The 19,113-nt window shown below is 43.2% G+C and overlaps 1 protein-coding gene across 2 annotated transcripts in view; it reads right to left on the bottom strand.

Moving 5' to 3' along the window:
- ARID3B (AT-rich interaction domain 3B) overlaps positions 1 to 16,774 on the bottom strand; it is a 48,165-nt gene extending 31,391 nt beyond the window's left edge. Inside the window, exons 1-2 of one of the 2 annotated variants that reach the window (XM_005221966.5) lie at positions 16,683 to 16,770; positions 13,107 to 13,729 (exon numbers count right to left, since the gene is read on the bottom strand). In XM_005221966.5, the coding sequence (XP_005222023.1) occupies positions 13,107 to 13,652 (546 nt within the window). In that variant the 5' untranslated portion in view covers positions 13,653 to 13,729; positions 16,683 to 16,770. Of the gene's footprint in view, positions 1 to 13,106; positions 13,730 to 16,682 lie in introns of both variants that reach the window. The other variant, NM_001193048.2, reaches the window with a different exon arrangement.
- Positions 16,775 to 19,113: the final 2,339 nt, after the last annotated feature.

A 19,113-nucleotide genomic window follows, 5' to 3' on the forward strand; every position in this document is an offset into this window, starting at 1 on the left:
ATAAATGGAAATACATCCTGTGTTCATGAACTGGAAGAACTTAATATTGTAGAATCTCCATGCTACCCAAAAGTGATCTACAGATTTAATGCAACCCTGACCCAAATCCCAAGGGCATATATTAACAGAAAAAGAAAAAACAATTCTAAAATTCTTTGGAACCACAAAGGACCCCAATAGCTAAAACAATTCTGAGAAAGACGAACAAAGCTGAGGCCTCAGACATCCTGATTACAGAACATATTACAAAGCTACAATAATAAAATAGTATGATACTAGCATAAAGACAAACATATAGACCAAGAGAAGAGAATATAGAGCCCAGAAATAAACCCATGTACATATGATCAACTGATTTTTGACAGGATGCCAAGAATACACAATGGGGAAAGGACAGTCCCTTCAACAAATGGTGTTGGGAAAACTGGATATCCACATTCAAGAAATAGATTCTTATTTTACACCATACACAAAAAAATCATTTCAACCAAAATGTAAATAAGCCTAAATAAAGTGAAATAAACCACTCACAGAAGGACAAGTACTGTGTGATTCCATTTGTATGAAGTATCTAAAGTAAACTCAGTGAAGAAGAAAGTAGAATGGTGGGGAACGCCTTGGTGGGCCAGTGGTTAGGACTGTGCTCCCAATGCAGGGAGCCCAGGTTTGATTCCTGGTCAGGGAACTAGATACCACAACTAAAGTTCACACGCCGCAACTAAAGATCCCTCGTGCTGCAACTATGACATGGCGCAGCCAAACAAATAAACAGATTTCAGGAAAAGAAAGGAAAAAAGTAGAATGGTGGTTACCAGGGCCTGGGGCGGGGGTGGGAGGGTAAGAAATGGGAAGCTTAATGGGTGTAACTTTGCCATCCAAAATAGAAAAGTTCTGAAGATCTGCTGTACAACACTGTGCGTAGAGCTAATAATATGAACTATATACTTAAAAACGTGTTAGAGTAAATCCTGTGCTTTTCACAGTTAAAAAAAAGAAAAATGAGCAAAGGCAGGGTAAGTCACAGAACAAATACAAAAGGCAAATAAACATATGAAAAGACAGTCATATACATACACCTGCAGATTAAGCAGACTGTAACTTCTAGAATATTTCATCTAGCCTACCACAGCAATACAGACAGAAGGGCAAAGGGTCAAACAGCACCTACAAACGCAGTCTGCTTTTATACTAAACACATATGTTCTCACACATTCTGTGGTCACACACTAAATAGGTAAATACACGGGAACAGTCATAGAGGCTGATTCATTCCTAACTGCGGCCTCCTGTGGGATTGGAGGATCGGTTGGGAGAGAGCAAGGTAGGCAACCAGACACTCTATTTTTAAAAACTATACATTTTTACTCTGCATTTTTACTGTATTTTTCTATATTGTTTCAATTTTTCCTGAGCATCTATTCAACATTACTTCAACAATTCTGAGATATGATTATAAAAACACTAATAAATGGATCTTTATAAACATGTGTGAAAAGATAGTCATAATACTGAGTAAAAAACTAAGTTGTAAAACTTCTATATCTACTAAAAACAAGTAAATGTATTTGTGACGAGAAAATACTCTGAAAAGGTATAGACCAAACAATGACCTGTGGAAGGTTAGGCTGACTTTTACTTTATGTGTTTCTGTATCTTAAAAATTATTTGAGTCAATATAACTTGTGATATCTTTTATAAAAATAAAACTATTTTAAAACAACACTTTAAAATAAATTTTAATTATAAATATTGCTCATGGGCTATTAGGTAGTAAAAGCTGAACACAAAAATAAAACAACAACAAAAAAGTGCCTATAATAGGCATTTTAAAAAAAGCACACAAAGAAAATACAAAAAAAGTTTACATTTATACTGAAGTTATGTGGTTGATTATATTTTCTTCTTTACAAACTTTTAAAAATTTACTTATTTAATTGGAGGATTAATTACAATATTGTGATGGCCTCTGCCATACAAAGTTTTTTAAAAATATTTATTTATTGGGCTGTGCTGGGTCTTAGCTGCGGCATGTGGGATCTGGTTTCCCAGCCTGGGACTGAACCAGAACCCTCTGCGTTGGGAGTGTGGAGTTTTAGCCACTGGACTACCAGGGAAGTCCCTTCCTTACAAATTTTCATATTTTCTAAAATGTGTCTGAATTACTTGGAAAATCAGAAAAAAATAGTTGCTTTTAGCTAATGAAACAACTTAGAAAAGATTATGTTTGCCCTGCTCTCTCTAGAATATTGAGAGGAGAGGCATGGAGGCAGAAGTTGGACCACCTGTGTTCACAGCCCAGCTTCCCAACTCTGCCCCCTTCTCTCCTCACCTGTAAAATAAAACAAACACATAAACGGGGCGACCACCAGGGCCTACTTCACACAACTCACTGAAATAAGGCAAACTCCCAGCACAGGAGAGGCACAAATGCTGACGCGATCAAAAACCAATGAAAAACCAAAGCAGCAAACAAAATCGTGAGTGAGAAGAGTCTGATGTAGAGCAACTCTACCACCTTCTTGTCTCCAAAGAAAACCCCACTAGAAATGTTAGATAAAATTTAATACTCCACACCCCTTACACACACAGCTAAGCTTGAAACCAAGAAGGAAAGCGGAGTCTACTGTGTCATGAACAAAAAGGGAGGAATCAGAGACTAGTGAGCAGGCGCCAAAGCTGAAGGACTCAAGGGAGAAAGCACCCAGATATAGTTCTTAAAAGCAGAGGGCTGAGGACTGGGGATTTAATCACCCCTAAGAAAGAAAAGTCCAGGCTACAGGCCCCCTGCATGCCAGGAACCAGAGCTGAGATAAATTCATAAAGCTAGAGGCCAGGAAGGACTATACTTCTATACCATTGCCCCACCCCCGCCATGAACTGGAGCCTAAAAAACTGCCCACCAACCTGCAGAAGAAGCAAGGAACCTTGCCATCTGCGAGGGGCCGCATGGAAAAAGAGGGCTCATAAGAAAATGGAAACTCAGGCTCTCACCAGGTACAGAGTGAGTGTAAGCTACTCAGTCAGCTCTGACTCTCTGTGATCCCACGGACCGTACAGACGTAGAGGTACAGATGCAGACTCCAAATGCACACACCCCAAACCAATGGCAACCAGCTAAATTTGTAGGGCCCCAGCAGAGGAGAAAACAAAACTCCCCTTCAGAATGCTTCCATAATCCAAAACACATGGGAATCCCATGGAAACTAATCCCAACTCAAAATAGGCTTACGTTGAAAAACAAAAACAAACCACTGCAAGAGGAAATAAACCATCAGAGGGGAGCGTGACATAAGGGGAACTTGCACTTCAAGAATTAGAGATAATAATAATAATCTAAAAGCATCTTTAAAACAAGCATGCTGAAAGATGACAGAATGCTGGTAATGGTGAAAGCTGGGCAAAGGACACACGTGGTTCATTACCATTTCCTTCTTTTGTATCTATGACATTCTCATAATAAAAAGGTTTTAACAAGCCCATAATAAAAAGTTTTTTTAAAAGTTAAAGAAGTTCAAAGAGCTAAAGGAAGAAATAGAAACCATATGGTAAGAAGAGGCAGTTTTTTTAAACCAAAAAAGAGAATAGAAACTAAAACACAATATTAAGATAACTACTTTTTTGGTTAAGTAGTATAGACAGAGCTGAAGAGAGAATCAGACCCTGGAAAACAGAATGTGAAAATATTCTAGAATGCAGGAAAAAGACATAAAGAGACTCAGTTATAAAGAAAAGCTACTAGGAAGGCTAAAGAGAAGGTTCAAATACTTCTAGTAGAATAGTGGTCAAGGAAAAATAGGAGCCAAGGTGGGAAGGAAACACCAAGTTGAAGGAGCAGATTAAGGCCCAGGTGGGGTAAATAAAAATATGTTCAAACCCAGAACACTAGTATAATACAAGTGCAAAACAGCAGAGTCAGAAAAATTTTTTAAGCTAAAAAAGAGGGAAAAAAGATTCACAAAGGTGACAATTAAACTGACAATAGACTTCTCAATAGCAAAAATAGTTATTAGGAGATAAATGGGACCATATCCTCAAAGTGTTAAGGCAAATAACGGTCACTCTAGAATCTACATTTATGAACAATGGTACAAGATTAGGGGCAAGATAAAGAAAGATATATATCTAAAAGAATTTTTTTCAGTACCAAGACTGAGTTTACTGTATATAGAGTTACTAAACAAGGAAAGGACGAAAGTAAAAGTTGCTCAGTCGTTTCCGACTCTTTGCCACCCCATGGACTGACTATACAGCCCATGGAATTCTCCAGGACAGAATACTGGAGTGGGTAGCCTTTCCCTTCTCCAGGGGATCTTCTCAACCCAGGGATTGAACCCATGTCTCCTGCACTGCAGGCGGATTCTTTACCAGCTGAGCCATAAGGGAAGAAGACAGCCAAAGGGAAAGAATGTCATGCAAGAAGTAATGCTGACATTAAAAAAAAAAAAAAATGCATAATTTCTAAGCCAATGAAAGAGAAAAAGATTTGATTAAAGACAATTCAATCAAATGAACAAAAGACGGAAAAAACAAGAAGCAAAGTAAAAGTATAGTTAAACTGGAAATTCAAAGTTAGAAGGCAGAAATCGGTAAATATGCATCACCAGTCCTAATAACTAACTACATGGCTTCCCTGATAGCTCAGTTGGTAAAGAATCCACCTGCAATGCAGGAGACCTGGGTTTGATCCCTGGGTTGGGAAGATCCCCTAGAGAAGGGAAAAGCTACCCACTCCAATATTCTGGCCTGGGTCCCAAAAAGTGGGACATAAGCGACTTTCACTTTCACTAACTACATGGATTAAATTAACCTAATAAAAAAGACAAGAGATTTTTAAGTCTTTTACATGTGGTCTCAAGATACTAACCAAAAGAAAGCCAGTCTCACACTGGATTATTTTAATTCACCTGTTTCTGAAAGTGATCACACAAACACAACTTAGTAAGGATAAGAAAGACATGAATAACACAATTAAAAAGCTTGATCCAACAGATATACAACCCCATGTCTATCAAATAGACAGTATACATCTTCCCAAGCACACATGAATAACTTATAAAAACTGATAACATATAAGGTCAACACAGAGGACATCATAATGAATTGACAGTACACCAGTTCTCTGACACCAATGGTTAGAGCTTAATTATAAGTTATAAAATTATATTTTTTAAAAGATAAAACTCACATATTCATAAACTAAAAAATACCTTTGAAAAAACCCACAGGTTAAAGAAGCAATCACAACCGAGATTTTGTACTAACCAATGGAAGCACATCAAAACTTGACCGCACATCAAAACCTGTGGGATACAGCAAAAGCGCGACCCTGAGAGAAATCAGCAGCTTCAAATGCATTTTTGTTAAGTAACAAGAATTTCAGAAAATGTGTTAAACACATAATGAAACAGCGTTAAAAAGCAGGACAGACACACAGAATACAAGTAAAATTTAGGCAATCTAAATAAGATCAGTGGATCCCATCAATGTCAAGATTCAGGTTGTCATCATATACTACAGTTTTATGAAATGTTACCATTGGGGAAACTGGACAAAGTGTATAGGATCTCTCTAAATTATTTCTTAGAACTGCGTGTGAATATACAATCATCTCAATGAAAACGTCAATTAAAAAACAATCCCCGACGTTGATACTAACACATGCTGATGAGGCTGTGAAGCAGCAGGAATTCTCATTCATCGCTGGTAGGAGCGCAAAAGGGCACAGCCACCCTTGGAAGACAGTTTGGCAGTGTCTTACGAAAGTAAACACATTCTTCCAACACAATCCAACAATCGTGCCCCTTGTTGTTACTATAAATGGGTTCAAAACTTCTATCTACCAGAAACCTATACACAGATGTTTATGGTAGCTTATTCATACATGACAAAACTTAGAAGCAACCAAGATGTCCTTCAGCAGATGAATGGATCAACTGCGGCCATCCAGAAAATGGAATGTTATTTGGTGCTAAAAAGAAAGGCGCTAACAAGCCATGAAAAGACATGGAGGAAACTTAAATGCACACTATTAATACTAAGTGAAAGAAGTCAATCTGAAAAGGTTGGTATGAATGGGTGGAGCAGAGGATTTGGGGGGCAGCAAAACTATTCTGTATGTTGCTATAATGGTGGATTCATGTCACGTGTGTGTCAAAACCCACAGAATGTGTAACAAGAGTGAATCCTAGAGTAAAACGATGGACTCTGGGTGATAATGACGTGTCACTGTTCGTTCGTCAACTGTAGCGAACGCAGCACTCTGGTGCACGCTGGGCATGTGTGGGCGCAGGAGTGTATGAAAAGGCACTGTACTTTCCGCTCAATTTTGCTGTGAGCCTTAAATTGCTCTAAAAAATAGTGTTGTTTTTTTTTTTTTAAAGAAATGAAATGGTGCCATTCACATAAAAAAATAAAAGAGCAAATTAAAACAAAGAAGAAACAAATATTTATGCAGCGCATAATAATATCTGCTATTATTCTGCTGGTGCTGGGACACAAGAGATAAGCAGAACACATCTCCATCCTCTTGGAGCTTACCACTGAGTATAGGAATCAGATACCAAACAAATAAACCACACAAACATAAAAGCACAATGTTCAGTTATAGCCAATACAGGAAAGCCTCATTTTATTGCGCTCTGCTTCACTGTGCTTTGCTGATACTGCTTTTTTTTTTTAAATTGAAGGTCTGTGACAACCCTGCATTGAACACATCTAGTGGTGCCATTTCCCAACAGCCTCTGCTCACTTCATGTCTTCTGGGTCACATTTTGGTAGTTCTCAAAATATTAAAAAATTTTTCATCACTGTTATATTTGTTATGGTGATCTGTGATCAGTGATCTTTGATGTTACTATTGAAAAAGGTTACAGTCGGCTGAAGTCTCAGATAATGGTATTTTTTTTTAATTAACAAAGCATTTTAAAATTAAGGTATGTACACTGTTTTTCTAGACATAATGCTACCGCACACTTAGCAGACTACAGTAAAATGTAAACACAGCTTTTACAGGCACGGGGAAACCAAAACATTCACGTGACTTTATTGCATAGTGATATTCACAAACAAATCTGTCATATCTCCGAGGTATAACATGACCCACACTAATGCCTCTGAGAAAGTGATGTTTAAGGTGAAAACAGAAGGCTGGGTAGGAGTACTTTAGGCAGAAAAACCAGCATATGCAAAGGCCAGGGTGGCTGGAGTACAGTGATAGGTCAGGATATTGGCAAAAATAAGGCTGGAGAGGCAGGCAGGATCAGATTATGCAGGTTCTGGCTTTTACAATTACAGCAACTGCCAAAAAACTTGAAGGGCATTAAAGGAGTGACATAATCTGATTTGGTTTTTAGAAGATCACTCTAGCTGCTACGTGGAGAATTAGACTGGGGGAGGGAAGACACAGAAACTTGTTGATAGCTACAGCAGTAAGTAGCTGGGACTAAGCAGGTGATGGTGGAGGAAACAAGTGGCAGGATTCTAGATGAGAGAATTGACAAGACCTGGTGATGGACATCGCCAGACAGAGCGACAGAGTAGGAGGTATACAAAGACAGCCAGCCTAAGGTTTCTGAATGACGAAGTGGGTAGAAATGCCCTTTACAGTGAAGCAAAATAAAGGAGGAAATAATCGTGGGGGAGTAGGTTAGAAAGTAAGAGTTACATGCATTAAACTTGAGGTGCCAGTAAAACATCTAATAAAACATCCACTGAACTGAGAATGGAAACACGGGCTCAAACAATATACATTGGACTCAGTGGCTTGTGGGTAGTATTTAAAGTCATGAAAGTGAAAGAAATTGCCCAGGGGAAGCATATAGAGAAGAGGGTTTAAAACTAAGCCCTGGGGAACTTGGAGTTCTAGAGGTTTAGACAGAAGAGAAAGAGATCACAGAAAATAAACCAATGGATGGGGCTACAGAAAGCAAAAAGAAAATGTTTCAAGGAGAGGAGCCCACTGAACTCTATTGAATACTGCAGAGAGATCACAGGAGGTGAGGGCAGGCAGGGCTTAGTAACACGGTGATCCCTGGGAAGCCTTACCAAGAGGAGCTTCAGGGATATACACACAAGAGACACAGTCCAGACTGAAGTGTGTTGAGGAGTGAGTAGAAGGTGACAAACGAGGTAAGGCGTGCAAACCAAGCCTCTGGAAGCTTCGTTATGGCAAGTGGGAGGGCAGCCTGGACTACACAACATGCTGGAAGGAGATGTGCAACCAAGAGAGAGCTTTTAAAAAGTGACTTCTCTGGAATTCCCCGGCAGTCCAGTGGTCAGGATTCTGTGCTTTCACTCTTGAGGCCTGTGTGTGACCCCTGGTTGGGGAACTAAGATTCTACAAGCCACCCTGTGCAGCCAAAAGAGAAGTAAACAAAAATTTAAAAAATAAACAGTGACTTCTCTTTCCCTGGTAGCAACTGAATTGGGCAGATTTATTGATTAAAGGAGACTGAAAGAGTCAGGGAAATCGGCTCACTGATCGAACAAGTCCTGAAAATTGGGAAGGGATGGGAGGGGAGACAGACATGAAGGGATGAGTCATTAAGTCCCTAACCAAGTATTTATAGGAATTCAACATAAAGCTTACTTCTACCTAAAGGAGAAATATCCCTATTTTAACATGGAAAGAAGCATCTTCAAACATGCAATGGCTTTAGCTCACATAATCCTGAAATGCTTCAGAGAACCCCAGAATACTAGAGTTTGGTCATAGTTTTACAGCACTAACGTTTATGCAACATCTTACCCCTATAAAGGTAGTAAAAACTGAAAAGTTACAGCTTCAAAAAGCATTTAGGTGCTAGTGACAATTCAACCTAACCTTTGCATCATGGCATACATTTTAGGAAGATTTTTCACACTCATATTCTCTTCTTCCACCTTTGTAATATCTTTAAAATTGTTCCCTGAGGATGGCAAGAGAGGATTATCATCCTCTGGGAAAGATGGAAGCATGGGTAGGACAGGGCATCCATCCCAAGCGCTATAGCAAGCGGTGCAGACAGGATCTAAACCCACATCTTTAGGTTCCAAAACCAATGCTGATTTAATAATCACATCTCTTAATACATAACAAGGTTGCCGAGGATTTGTACCTTGACCTTTTGGGGTTCACATCTAGAAGGGCAACCAAGTTCTCTCACAAGTCAACACTGACATCTTAGATACCCTGAAACACTGGGCTGGAAGAACGCACTGACAGAGCATAAAGTTGTGGGTCCCAATCCTTTTCCAAGTAATGGACAGTCTCTTCTCCCACATGGTGATGGGAGAAGATACAAACTCAACACGGATACTGAAAACAGAAGTGAAGAAAACTCCAGGTTGCCAAACACTTCAGTTACCAAGGCCAAGATGCGAAGGAAGCACCAGGGCAGTGTCTGACGAAAGCAGAGCGTCTCTGTTCGCTCGCTAATGGCACAATCTAGAGCAGGGTTTCTCAACCTTGGCGCTACTGCCATTTGCGGCCAGGTGATCCTTTGTTGTGGGGAGCTGTCCTGGGCGTTGCAGGACGTGTGGCAGTATCCCTGGCCGCTACACACTCTGTGCCAGCAGTACAACTCCACCTGCCCCGGTCACGACAACTAAACGTATCTCCCAGCATTGTCAAACATCCCCTGGGAGCAGGAGCGGGTGAGGAGATAGTCCCCATTTGAGTAACACTGATCTAAATGGATTCCACCATGAATACAGAATGAATTATTTTCTAAGTTTCTTCAAGGAGAAAACACCAAATAATTTTGACTTTATAGGCTATAAAATGATTTCAGAAACAAAAGATAATCTGTGGAGCCCTTAAACTTTTCAAATTTTGCTTGTAGTTGGCAGATGCTTGCTGTAGTCCCCCACAGCACCCTTAAATCTTCTAAAATACTTCTGAGTGTTCCTGTTGATTTACCAAGCTATGTTAGCTATGCTGCAGACAAAATCAACTTTATCTTGGTATATGAATACCTGAAACAAAACTTAAAATATCTGCAGCAGAGCTCAGATTGGGCAGTTGGGCTTTAACTGACTCAGGACAGAGTAAAATTGTTACAACCCAAGACTCAATTCCCCTTGAGGTTTCCACACTGCCTCTGCTAAACCTAGCTGGAGGGCTCTTCAAGGGAGAAGCAGAGGCCTTAGCCCCCGGAGTATGGGCCTGACCCAAGAAGCTTCTGTAAAAGTCTGTTGTGTGAAAGAACAGAATGGACACTGTCACACATTAATAAGATCTTTTTCTGCTCTCGAGAAGTTAAATGGGTAAGAAATAAGACTTGGAATAATAATAATAAATTTTTAAAAAGCTAGTCTTAGTTTATAATAGTTTTTACAGGCTCTCCCTAGGAATATCATCTTTTTAGTCCCCTTTCCAAAGCACAACTAAAAAGTTTTTAAAATCCCCAAGCACATTAACTACCACTTTCAGAAGCAGGATTAGACAAAGGGAAGGCACAGACCAAATCAATGTTGAAAACTTAAACTCAAAAGGAGAAAAGAACGTGCACATCCGAAGTTTAAAGTCATTCTTACCCTGTGACCCCCTAACCCAGCTCTTGATCTCCAAATTCAGGGGGAGGGTAAATTTAGGGTGAAAGATTAGGCCTCAGCTACATGGCTCAGACAGTAAGGAATCTGCCTGCAATGCAGGAGACCTGGGTTCCATCCCTGGGTTGGGAAGATCTTCTGGAGGAAGACATGGCAACCCACTCCAGTATTCTTGCCTGGAGAATCCCCACGGACAGAGGAGCCTGGTGGGCTACAGTCCATGGGGTCACAAAGAGTCGGACATGACCGAGCAACTAAACACACACACGCTGGCATTTAAAAACATTCTGGCAAGCGCTCTGTCAGGCAGTCTATAATTAGTGAGTATGCCTCGGAAATTTAAAATGAACTCAGAGGGTTTCAGAAGCCAACAGCCAGCCTCCTGAGCCCTGAGCTTCACAGGCCCGGGGCTGATGCTGTTGAGAACTGGCGCTGGGTGTCGGCCACGGCACACACGTGTGTGTGTACCCACATGCCACTTCTGCAGAGTTTCTTTTTTCAAGGCTCTCATGGCTTGACCTCAACACCTGCTGCACTTCCTGAAGACAGACAGGCCTTGGAGCTCCACTTGTTCCTCGCACGAGGCTGCACTTTCTAGGAACGACCGCACACACGCAGAGGCTGGCCAGCTGCCAAGGCAGGGGCAGCCCAGCCGCCTCGGGCCTGAACTTTCCCAGTGCTGTCAGGGCGGGCTCCTGCTAGGAGCTGACTCAGCGGCCAGCATGGAACTCTGCCAACCACACAGCAGTTCGGGGGCTGCCGGCAAGTCACAGATGTTTTGCTAAACCAAAGCAATCAGCCGGGAGGCGGGTCTGGGCTGGCAGCCAGGCTGCTGCTGTCGGGGAAGCTAGGACTCTCTGATCCTAGTCCGAGCTCTGCCACCACCTTCCTGGTGATCAGAGGGGAAACCTCTGCGCCTCTCGGTGTCTCCCCTGCTTCTGAGCATGTCTGCGGAGCTGCAGCGGAGGATGGCACTGCGTGCATGAAAAAGCACCTGGGGCACTGCTACCACCGTGAGCCAGCTCTGTTAATCCTCACAACATCCTTGGAGGTACGCTTGGTATTTTTATTTCACAGAGGGCTCAAAGGAATTAAGAGCCCTACTGAAAGATCACAAGGGTAATAGATGGAAGAGGTGGTATTTGAACCCACTTCGCTGGCTCTGGAATCTACTGCCAACACTGCTACTGTAAAGCTCAGACCAACTGCATAGGTAGGGCTCCTGGGTACAAAGATGCTGATTCTTCAGCCTACAAAGGACCTTTCTCATATGGCTTCTTGGTGCTCTGTGTAAATCCATAGCTCTTCACAACTGATTTCTAAACAGCATCATCGGACCACAAGAAGTATGTATGCTGCACACTTCCCTGGAGGTCCAGGGGCCAAGACTCTGAGCTCCCAACGCAGAGGGCCCAGGTTCCATCCCTGGTCAGGCAATTAGATCCTGCATACGGCAACTAAGAGTTCACATGCTGCAACTACAGACCCCACATGCCTCAACTAAGAGCCGGCAAAGCCAAATAAATAAATAAGTAAGTATTTTTCAGGGAAAAAAAAGAAGTATTATGTGCTTACAGGGAGTACCCAAATATTACCAGCTTTATTATGAACTCCCTGCCTTAGCACCAAGTCACCTGGCCTGGAAGACCTGATCATCACTCCCATTCTTTGGGTGAAGAAAAGGAGCATGGCAAGTCAGAAAGACAAGCAGCAGCAGAAGGCGAAGAAAGCACAGATTCCTTAGGTTCCACCTCCTGAATTAATTCATTAGGACCCTGGAGTCTACATTTTTAAAAACTATTCTGGAGCTCTCCCTAGATGACTCTCAAGCTCTGCCTTGTGTAGGAATCACTGAAGCTTGCCTTGGCTAAAAAGAGAATTGTGAGAGCCTCCCTGGTGGTCCAGTGCTTAGGACTCAGTGCTTTCAGTGTCTGGCCTGAGTTCAATCCCTGGTTGGGGAACTAAGATCCTGCAAGCCGAGCAGCCCAGCAAAATAAATAAATAAATTGAAAATTGTGAGGTCTACCCTTCCATGTTTCAAAGGAGGTATAATAAGGGTGAGATGAAATCATGTCTACAAGGCTCTTTGCTGGAAAATATACACAATGCAACAGCTTCCCATCAGCCACATTTAGCAACAAAACAACAAAATTGCCCTTAAAAAGCTCCATCCTGGGTTAGCCTGGGGCTAAGACTCTATCTTAGACAAGACAGTTCTCTTATCATACTACTACTAGAAAAACTGAAATTGGAGTCATACATCTCATTTTTAGATATCCCTCATAACACTGTTGCAACCTCATTCTTCCTCAATTCCCCCCCACCCGCCAAAAGACTGTATTGACAATCCTTCCCATTAAACTTGGAACTATCTATTTTAGGAGTAACTTATACATTTCACTGCTCTAATCAAGAAAACAACTATGAGGGAAAAACTCAAGGTCTATCCCTGTCTAGGCTGCTGGTCACTGAAGGAGGCTGAGAAGACACAGACTGGCACAGACCCTGGCAGTCCAGTATCCCTCCCTGGCTAGCCTTTTGGGGGAACAAATAAGCCCCCAAGAGGAAAGACTGACCTGCTTGAGCTGCTCATCACGGTTCCAGCCCGGCTGCCCTGCCGCGGAGACTGAAGCGGAGGTCTTCGAAGCATCTTTGGTACGGTCTTCTTTAGCTTGCTGTCCATGGGGTGCGAGCCCTGGCGCTGGGAGCAGACCAGGCAAGGGAGCTGCTCTGGGGTCTTGGCGAGCCACCTTCTGCACATGAAAATATTTTGAAGCAGCCTGGGTCTGTTTCTCAGCCACCTCTGCTTCATCATCCCCATCCTCACCTTCCAAACCTCCTTCCTCTTCCTCAGGCTCTGAGTTCACCTTGCTCCGTTCAAAAACTCGGGCCACTGCAGTGGCCGGTGGAACTCTGGCTGAGGGACCCAGAGCAGGGCTGCCAGAAGGCCTCCCAGGTGTGGCAGACAGGTGAGTCTGCTGTGTGACCAGCTTCTGGGCGTACAAGAACGGGGTTTCTCTCATCTGCTGCCCCTGCTTCTCTCTGGCATCCATCTGCAGAGGAGCCAGGTGGGGTGGCTGTGGTGGCGGCGGCTGCTTCTGCTGAGGGTGCAGTGGCTCCATCACTGCCTCGAGTTTCACCCACAAACTGGCATGGCTCCAAACCTGGGCACAGCCTGACAGGCACACGGGGTCCAAACCTTTATGTGATCAATAGAAACCACATAGGAGAAAGAAAGGGAAAAAAAAAAAAGATGTAAAACAGGTATAAAAAGGTTTTCTGGGCTTCCCTAGTGGCACAGTGGTAAAGAATCTGCCTGCCAAGGCGGGAGACCTGGGTTTGATCCCTGGTCTGGGAAGATCCCACATGCCTCAGAGAAACTAAGCCTGTGCGCCACAACTACTGAGCCTGTGGCTCTAGAACCCGGGAGCCACAACTACTGAGCCCACGTGCCACACCTGCTGATGCTCGTGTGCCCTAGAGCCAGTGCTCTGCAACAGGAGAAGCCACCGTAATGAGAGGCCCGCACACCGCAACTAGAGAAAGTGCAGCAACGATGACCCAGCGCAGCCAAAAATTAATACATAAATAACTTAGGGGAAAAAAGATGTTTTCTTTGCTCCAGTAAAGGACATGAATTCTGAACATTAAACATGGGCCGGTAAATCTGAGTGGTGGGAGTTTGGGGCGGGTGTGGGGGGGTGGTAGGTGAGTAAGAAAAAGTGTGAGGAAGAGAACAGGATTTAAGAGGAGAAATATGGGATGAATCCCAGTAGTGCTGGACAACTGGTAGGTTTAAAACAAAGTAAACCTAGATGACATGAAGTCTGCAAACATCTGTGTTCTGATCTCTCTTCCTCAACATTATCAAACACTAATCTGTTTATTACTGAAAAAGCAACTGGGTTTGCACTGTACAGAGGTTGTGAATAAGAAAACCACAATAAAAAAGGGAAAGAAGGGCCTGCCTACAAGAAAGAGACTATTGCTTATGTTCCCAGGCCCATCAGAGAAAGATATTGCCACCAAAGCAAGACAGAGTTATCAGGCAGACACAAAGATTTTTCTCATAGAAAAGCAGAACCTAGCAAACTCCCCTTGGGTTTAAACTTTTAAAATTTCCCAGAATAAATGGCCAGCCTACTTTTTGAGTGGGCTGAGCCAATGCTAACTGGACATTATAGCCTCAAAAAGAATCCAATTTCAACAACATGAGAGAATGAAACACGAAAGGAGGCAAGAGTTCTCAAATTGCAATCGTCAACTCAAAAACAAACGGGGGAGGGGGGATTCCTCTGGAGATTTTTAAGCTTTAATTAATTGGAAACAGGTATCAATATCGTCTAAACAAGTCAAAGCTCCTTTTGTAAATTTTTAAATTTTTTTTAAAGCTTTTTTAAAAACAGTCTAGAAAATCTCGTCACATCCCCTTTCTTTCTGATTCACTTCTATGACATTCTATGACAAATACAAAAAGGAAAGGCTTTCAGGCCAAAAGTATTCTGGAGGCAGGTTTATCAGCATTCTTACCAATCAGTCTCCAAACACACACCCCTTTCACACCCTCTCCTCCTTTAACCAGCCCCCCTCTTTACCTTCCTCCTTTTCAGGCCCCCACCCCCAGCAAACCTCACTTGAGTTATGTTTCCTCAGCAAGTCTTCGCAACTGAATGGATTACTATGCACGGGCAAATTTTAGGTGAACAGGACTTGCAACATGGCGTGCAGTGCTATCATCACATAAAAGCAGCAGCAGCAGTGCACAGGTTGGGACTTGATAAATTTGATAAATGCACTGTTCAACTGTTTAAGGATTGGGCAGAAAGACTTAAAAAAAGAAAGAAAGAAAGAAACCTAAATGTCTTCACGTCTTCAAAAACTCACGGGGAAGTAATCACACCCCTAGCAAAATCAACTGCTTGGATTTATGTTGTTTTTTTTTTTTAACAGATTGAAAAGGTACAACTTTTCAAGCTAGGCAAAAAAATAAATTTTTAAATTTTCATTTTCTGTTTAATCTTAGAAGTACTTCGTTTGTCTTTTGCATTCTGTGAAAAATTCAAATTCCAATTTGCCTCTTACTGCCTCTACTTCCTCTCTTCGCACTTTAGAAAGTGTGAGTTATGCCTGCAGCAATACTTTCATTCTGCTATAGCCCTTTTTATAGCGTACCAAAGCATGAAAAGGTTTACACCCACGTTAAATCCAGTTGCCAAAAGTGTTCATTTAAAATAAAAACAATCTGCATCAAAGAAAAGTAAACAAAAGAATAAGGAAAAGCAAAGAATTCGGTGGTCATTTTCATTCTCCTTATAGCATTATAACATCAATCGATCACAAGCGGGATAATTTTTCAAACAAGTCCTGCCAGTCATCGAACAACTGTTTCTCCTCTTGTGGCACCATCTTCTCTGTATGCTGTCCTCAGCGGGGAGGGGTGGGGGGTGGTATCTCACAGCCTCTTTAGGAAGACTGAGATGACTCAGTTCTACAACTCGATGCGCACACCCTCCCCCAAAGAGCCCATCTTCCCCCTGACCCTAAACAGCTAGTAGATCCAAACAACCACCTGCCTACTTTTAGAAAACTTAGGTCTCAAAAATCTAAACCACTCCATCCCTTCACACGGCCCCCTCCCCCATTTCCCCTAAAGTTCCCGGACCTGCAAGACGGGCGCAACGGACTCCTTGCAGCTTTGAAGCCCGCCTCGCCCACCATTCCTTCTACCTTCGCTGCCAGATCCCTCTGCCAGCCAGCCCCCTTTTACCCCATACATCCATCACCCCGCCATTCTTTACATCCCCCCAACCCAACTCTATCCCTTTTTACCTCTACCAAGCCCCCCTCCACCCCCAAGCCAATCCGCTGGCTCTTCTTAGATCGTCCCAACGCCACCTTATCTTTGCTCTCTCCGTTCCCAGGGGCCCCTCACTCTTCCCATCCCTTTATCTCAAATCACCCTAATGGGCGAGGGCGCTTCTGGGCTCCTCCCAGCGCTCTCACTTTTCCTCCGCGGCCCCCAGTGCTCCGCCGGCCCGCGCCTTCACGTCTGCCGCTACACACCTGCCTTCCCTTCGACTCCTCCGTCCCCTCCACCTGCCACAGCACCCGCTTCAGCCGAGGCTGAGAGAGACGGACCCCGCGCGGCTTACCTGTGCGGGGCGCTCCGGGTCCGCCGGCAGCACAGGAGGCGGTCACTCAGGCCCCGGCGCGGCAGCTGCGTTTCGGAGTTCTCCGCAGCCGGGGGCCACAGCCGGGGCGGGGCCCGCACCGGAAGCGGCGCCGCAGGGCCGGGTTGCCGGCCCGGGGCGGGAAGGGGGCGGGGCCACAAGGAACGGGCGGGGCCTGGTGCCGGAAGTGGCCAAAAAGGGAACGAGGGGCGGGGTTAGCGGAAGTGACTTCCAGGGAAAGCTCCGCCCAACCGAGTCGTGGGCGGAAGCTACTGGAAGCTGGCAGAAGCTTCCGCCAATGGGAAAGCGCAAACACGGAGGAGTTCCGGTGAGAGTACTTCCGCGGGGAGTTGAAAAAAGCCGGTCCGCTTGCTCCTTTTTCTGCGAGTTTTCTAGCGTGAGGGCTGGTGTAACGCGGGCCAGCGGTAGGTTGGGAGGAAGGTAAATAAAGGACAAGAAGTGTCAGGGCTTTCTGCTGTTGCGGTCCCCTCCCCAGCCTCCTGCCTACAAACCGTTTTCCTCTGAAATTCCCGCTTCCAGATTAGCTTTTCTGTGTCATCTGAGGATTCAGCATCCCCTGGAACTCTCTCACATGGGTTAGTATTCTCACTTCCCAGGTTCCAGAAGTGGGGGCAATGTGCCAAATACTGTCACCTCTTGTAAAAACCCTTGCTTCTGTGACGCTTACTCGTAAGACTTTGGCACCCATTTAACCACCTCTGTGAAGATGATCTGTTAATATGTGGATCCAGCTCCTTTTCTTACTTTCTCTAACCATCTAGCATCTTGATAAATTCAGAATCACTGACAATTCATTTAACTTGCAGGCTTCATCCCTTTTCTCAGCCTCCCAATCCCAGTCAAAAAACCTGGATCTTGTCACCAGAAACTGTCCTGTTGGGAATCAGTAATTCGAACATACCTCTATCCAACCACAGCCTGATAACCTTGAGCTTGACTGCTCAAGAACGTCACCATAACTGTCTTTTTCGCTTTATCAGAACCTCCAATCTGATGAAAGCTTCTACTTAAGTCCCACTTTTCAGTTCCCTCCTTATCCATCTTAAATTCAATGTTACATCGTTACAGTCCCCCTCTTACTCTTAAGCCTGCCCCAACACTCCTCTTTTCCCCAAACAAGTCCTCCACCGTTGATGGATTAACATGCTTCTGTATGCCTGTATCTTGTCACAGTAAGTTGTCCTGCTGAGCAGATTGGCATCCCTAAATACAATCATTTCAACCTTAAATGAGCTCTGAACAGTGTATGGAAATCTCATCATATTTTTCTAGTTAACTTGCTCTCCACTGTCTGCAAATCTCTAATCCTGTGCTTCCTGTACTGCTTCCCTGATTATCCTACTGTCTAAGTAATAGAAAATATAGAATGCCCTCAAATCTAGAAATCTACATGTGTTTCCATCCTGTCCTTGCCTCCTATAAGTTACTCAATCAAAAATATTCATTGAACAACTATATGCCAGATGAGACATCATCTAAGTGCTTGTTGAGCAATGAACAAAAATTTTCAAGGATGTTTCTAGTGTGAGGAGACAGAAAAACAAATATATATGTGTGTATGTATATATTCTAAGAAGAACAAAGCAAGGTAAGGGTTAAACAGTGGTCTCAGGTGGCTACTATTTTAGATGTTAGAGAAAGATTCATTGATAAGGGACACTTAAGCAGAAAATGGAATTGATCTGATGGGGCTGTGCCATGTGGATATCTTGGGAAAGCAAGTTCTAGACAGGAGAAGCAAATTTAAATGCTCTGAGGCAGGAGGGTGCTTGACATGCTATAGAAATAGCAAGGAGATTGCTCTAGCTGATACAGAGTCAGTGTGGGGAGAGTGGTAGGAGATGAGATCAGAGAGGTAGCCTGGGGTCCAATCATGTGGGACTTTGTAGGCCATGGTGACAACTTTGGATTGTTACCACTAAAACCACTGAAGAGTTGTTTGATCACATTTAAGCCTCTTAAAGTTTCATTCTAGCTATTATGTGGAGAATAGACAATGAGGGTAGAGAAGTAAGAGTGGAAGTGCCAGTTCTGGCAGAAGATGATGGCAGCAGTGGAGGTGGTAAGAACGGGTCAAATTTCAGGTGCATTTTGAAAATGAAGCCACAGGACTTACTAATGGATTATGTCTAGGTTAGGGAAGAGAGTAAAGGATGATGTCAAGGTTTTTGTCCCAAGTAACTGGTAGAATAGTGATATCATTACTAACCAAGAAATTTTGTCCAAAGCTGACCCCGATGGAATGCTACTCAGCAATAAAAAGGAATGAAGGATTTTTTTTAAAAAAGGAATTAAGTATTGACATACCCAACAACTTGGTGTTACAACAACATAACAATAAAGGCATTATGCTGAGTGAAAGAAGCTGGTCTCAGAATGAAAATCTTGAAAA

The sequence above is a fragment of the Bos taurus genome, chromosome 21 (genome assembly GCF_002263795.3).
Source record: "Bos taurus isolate L1 Dominette 01449 registration number 42190680 breed Hereford chromosome 21, ARS-UCD2.0, whole genome shotgun sequence".
NCBI classification, from domain to species: domain Eukaryota; kingdom Metazoa; phylum Chordata; class Mammalia; order Artiodactyla; family Bovidae; genus Bos; species Bos taurus.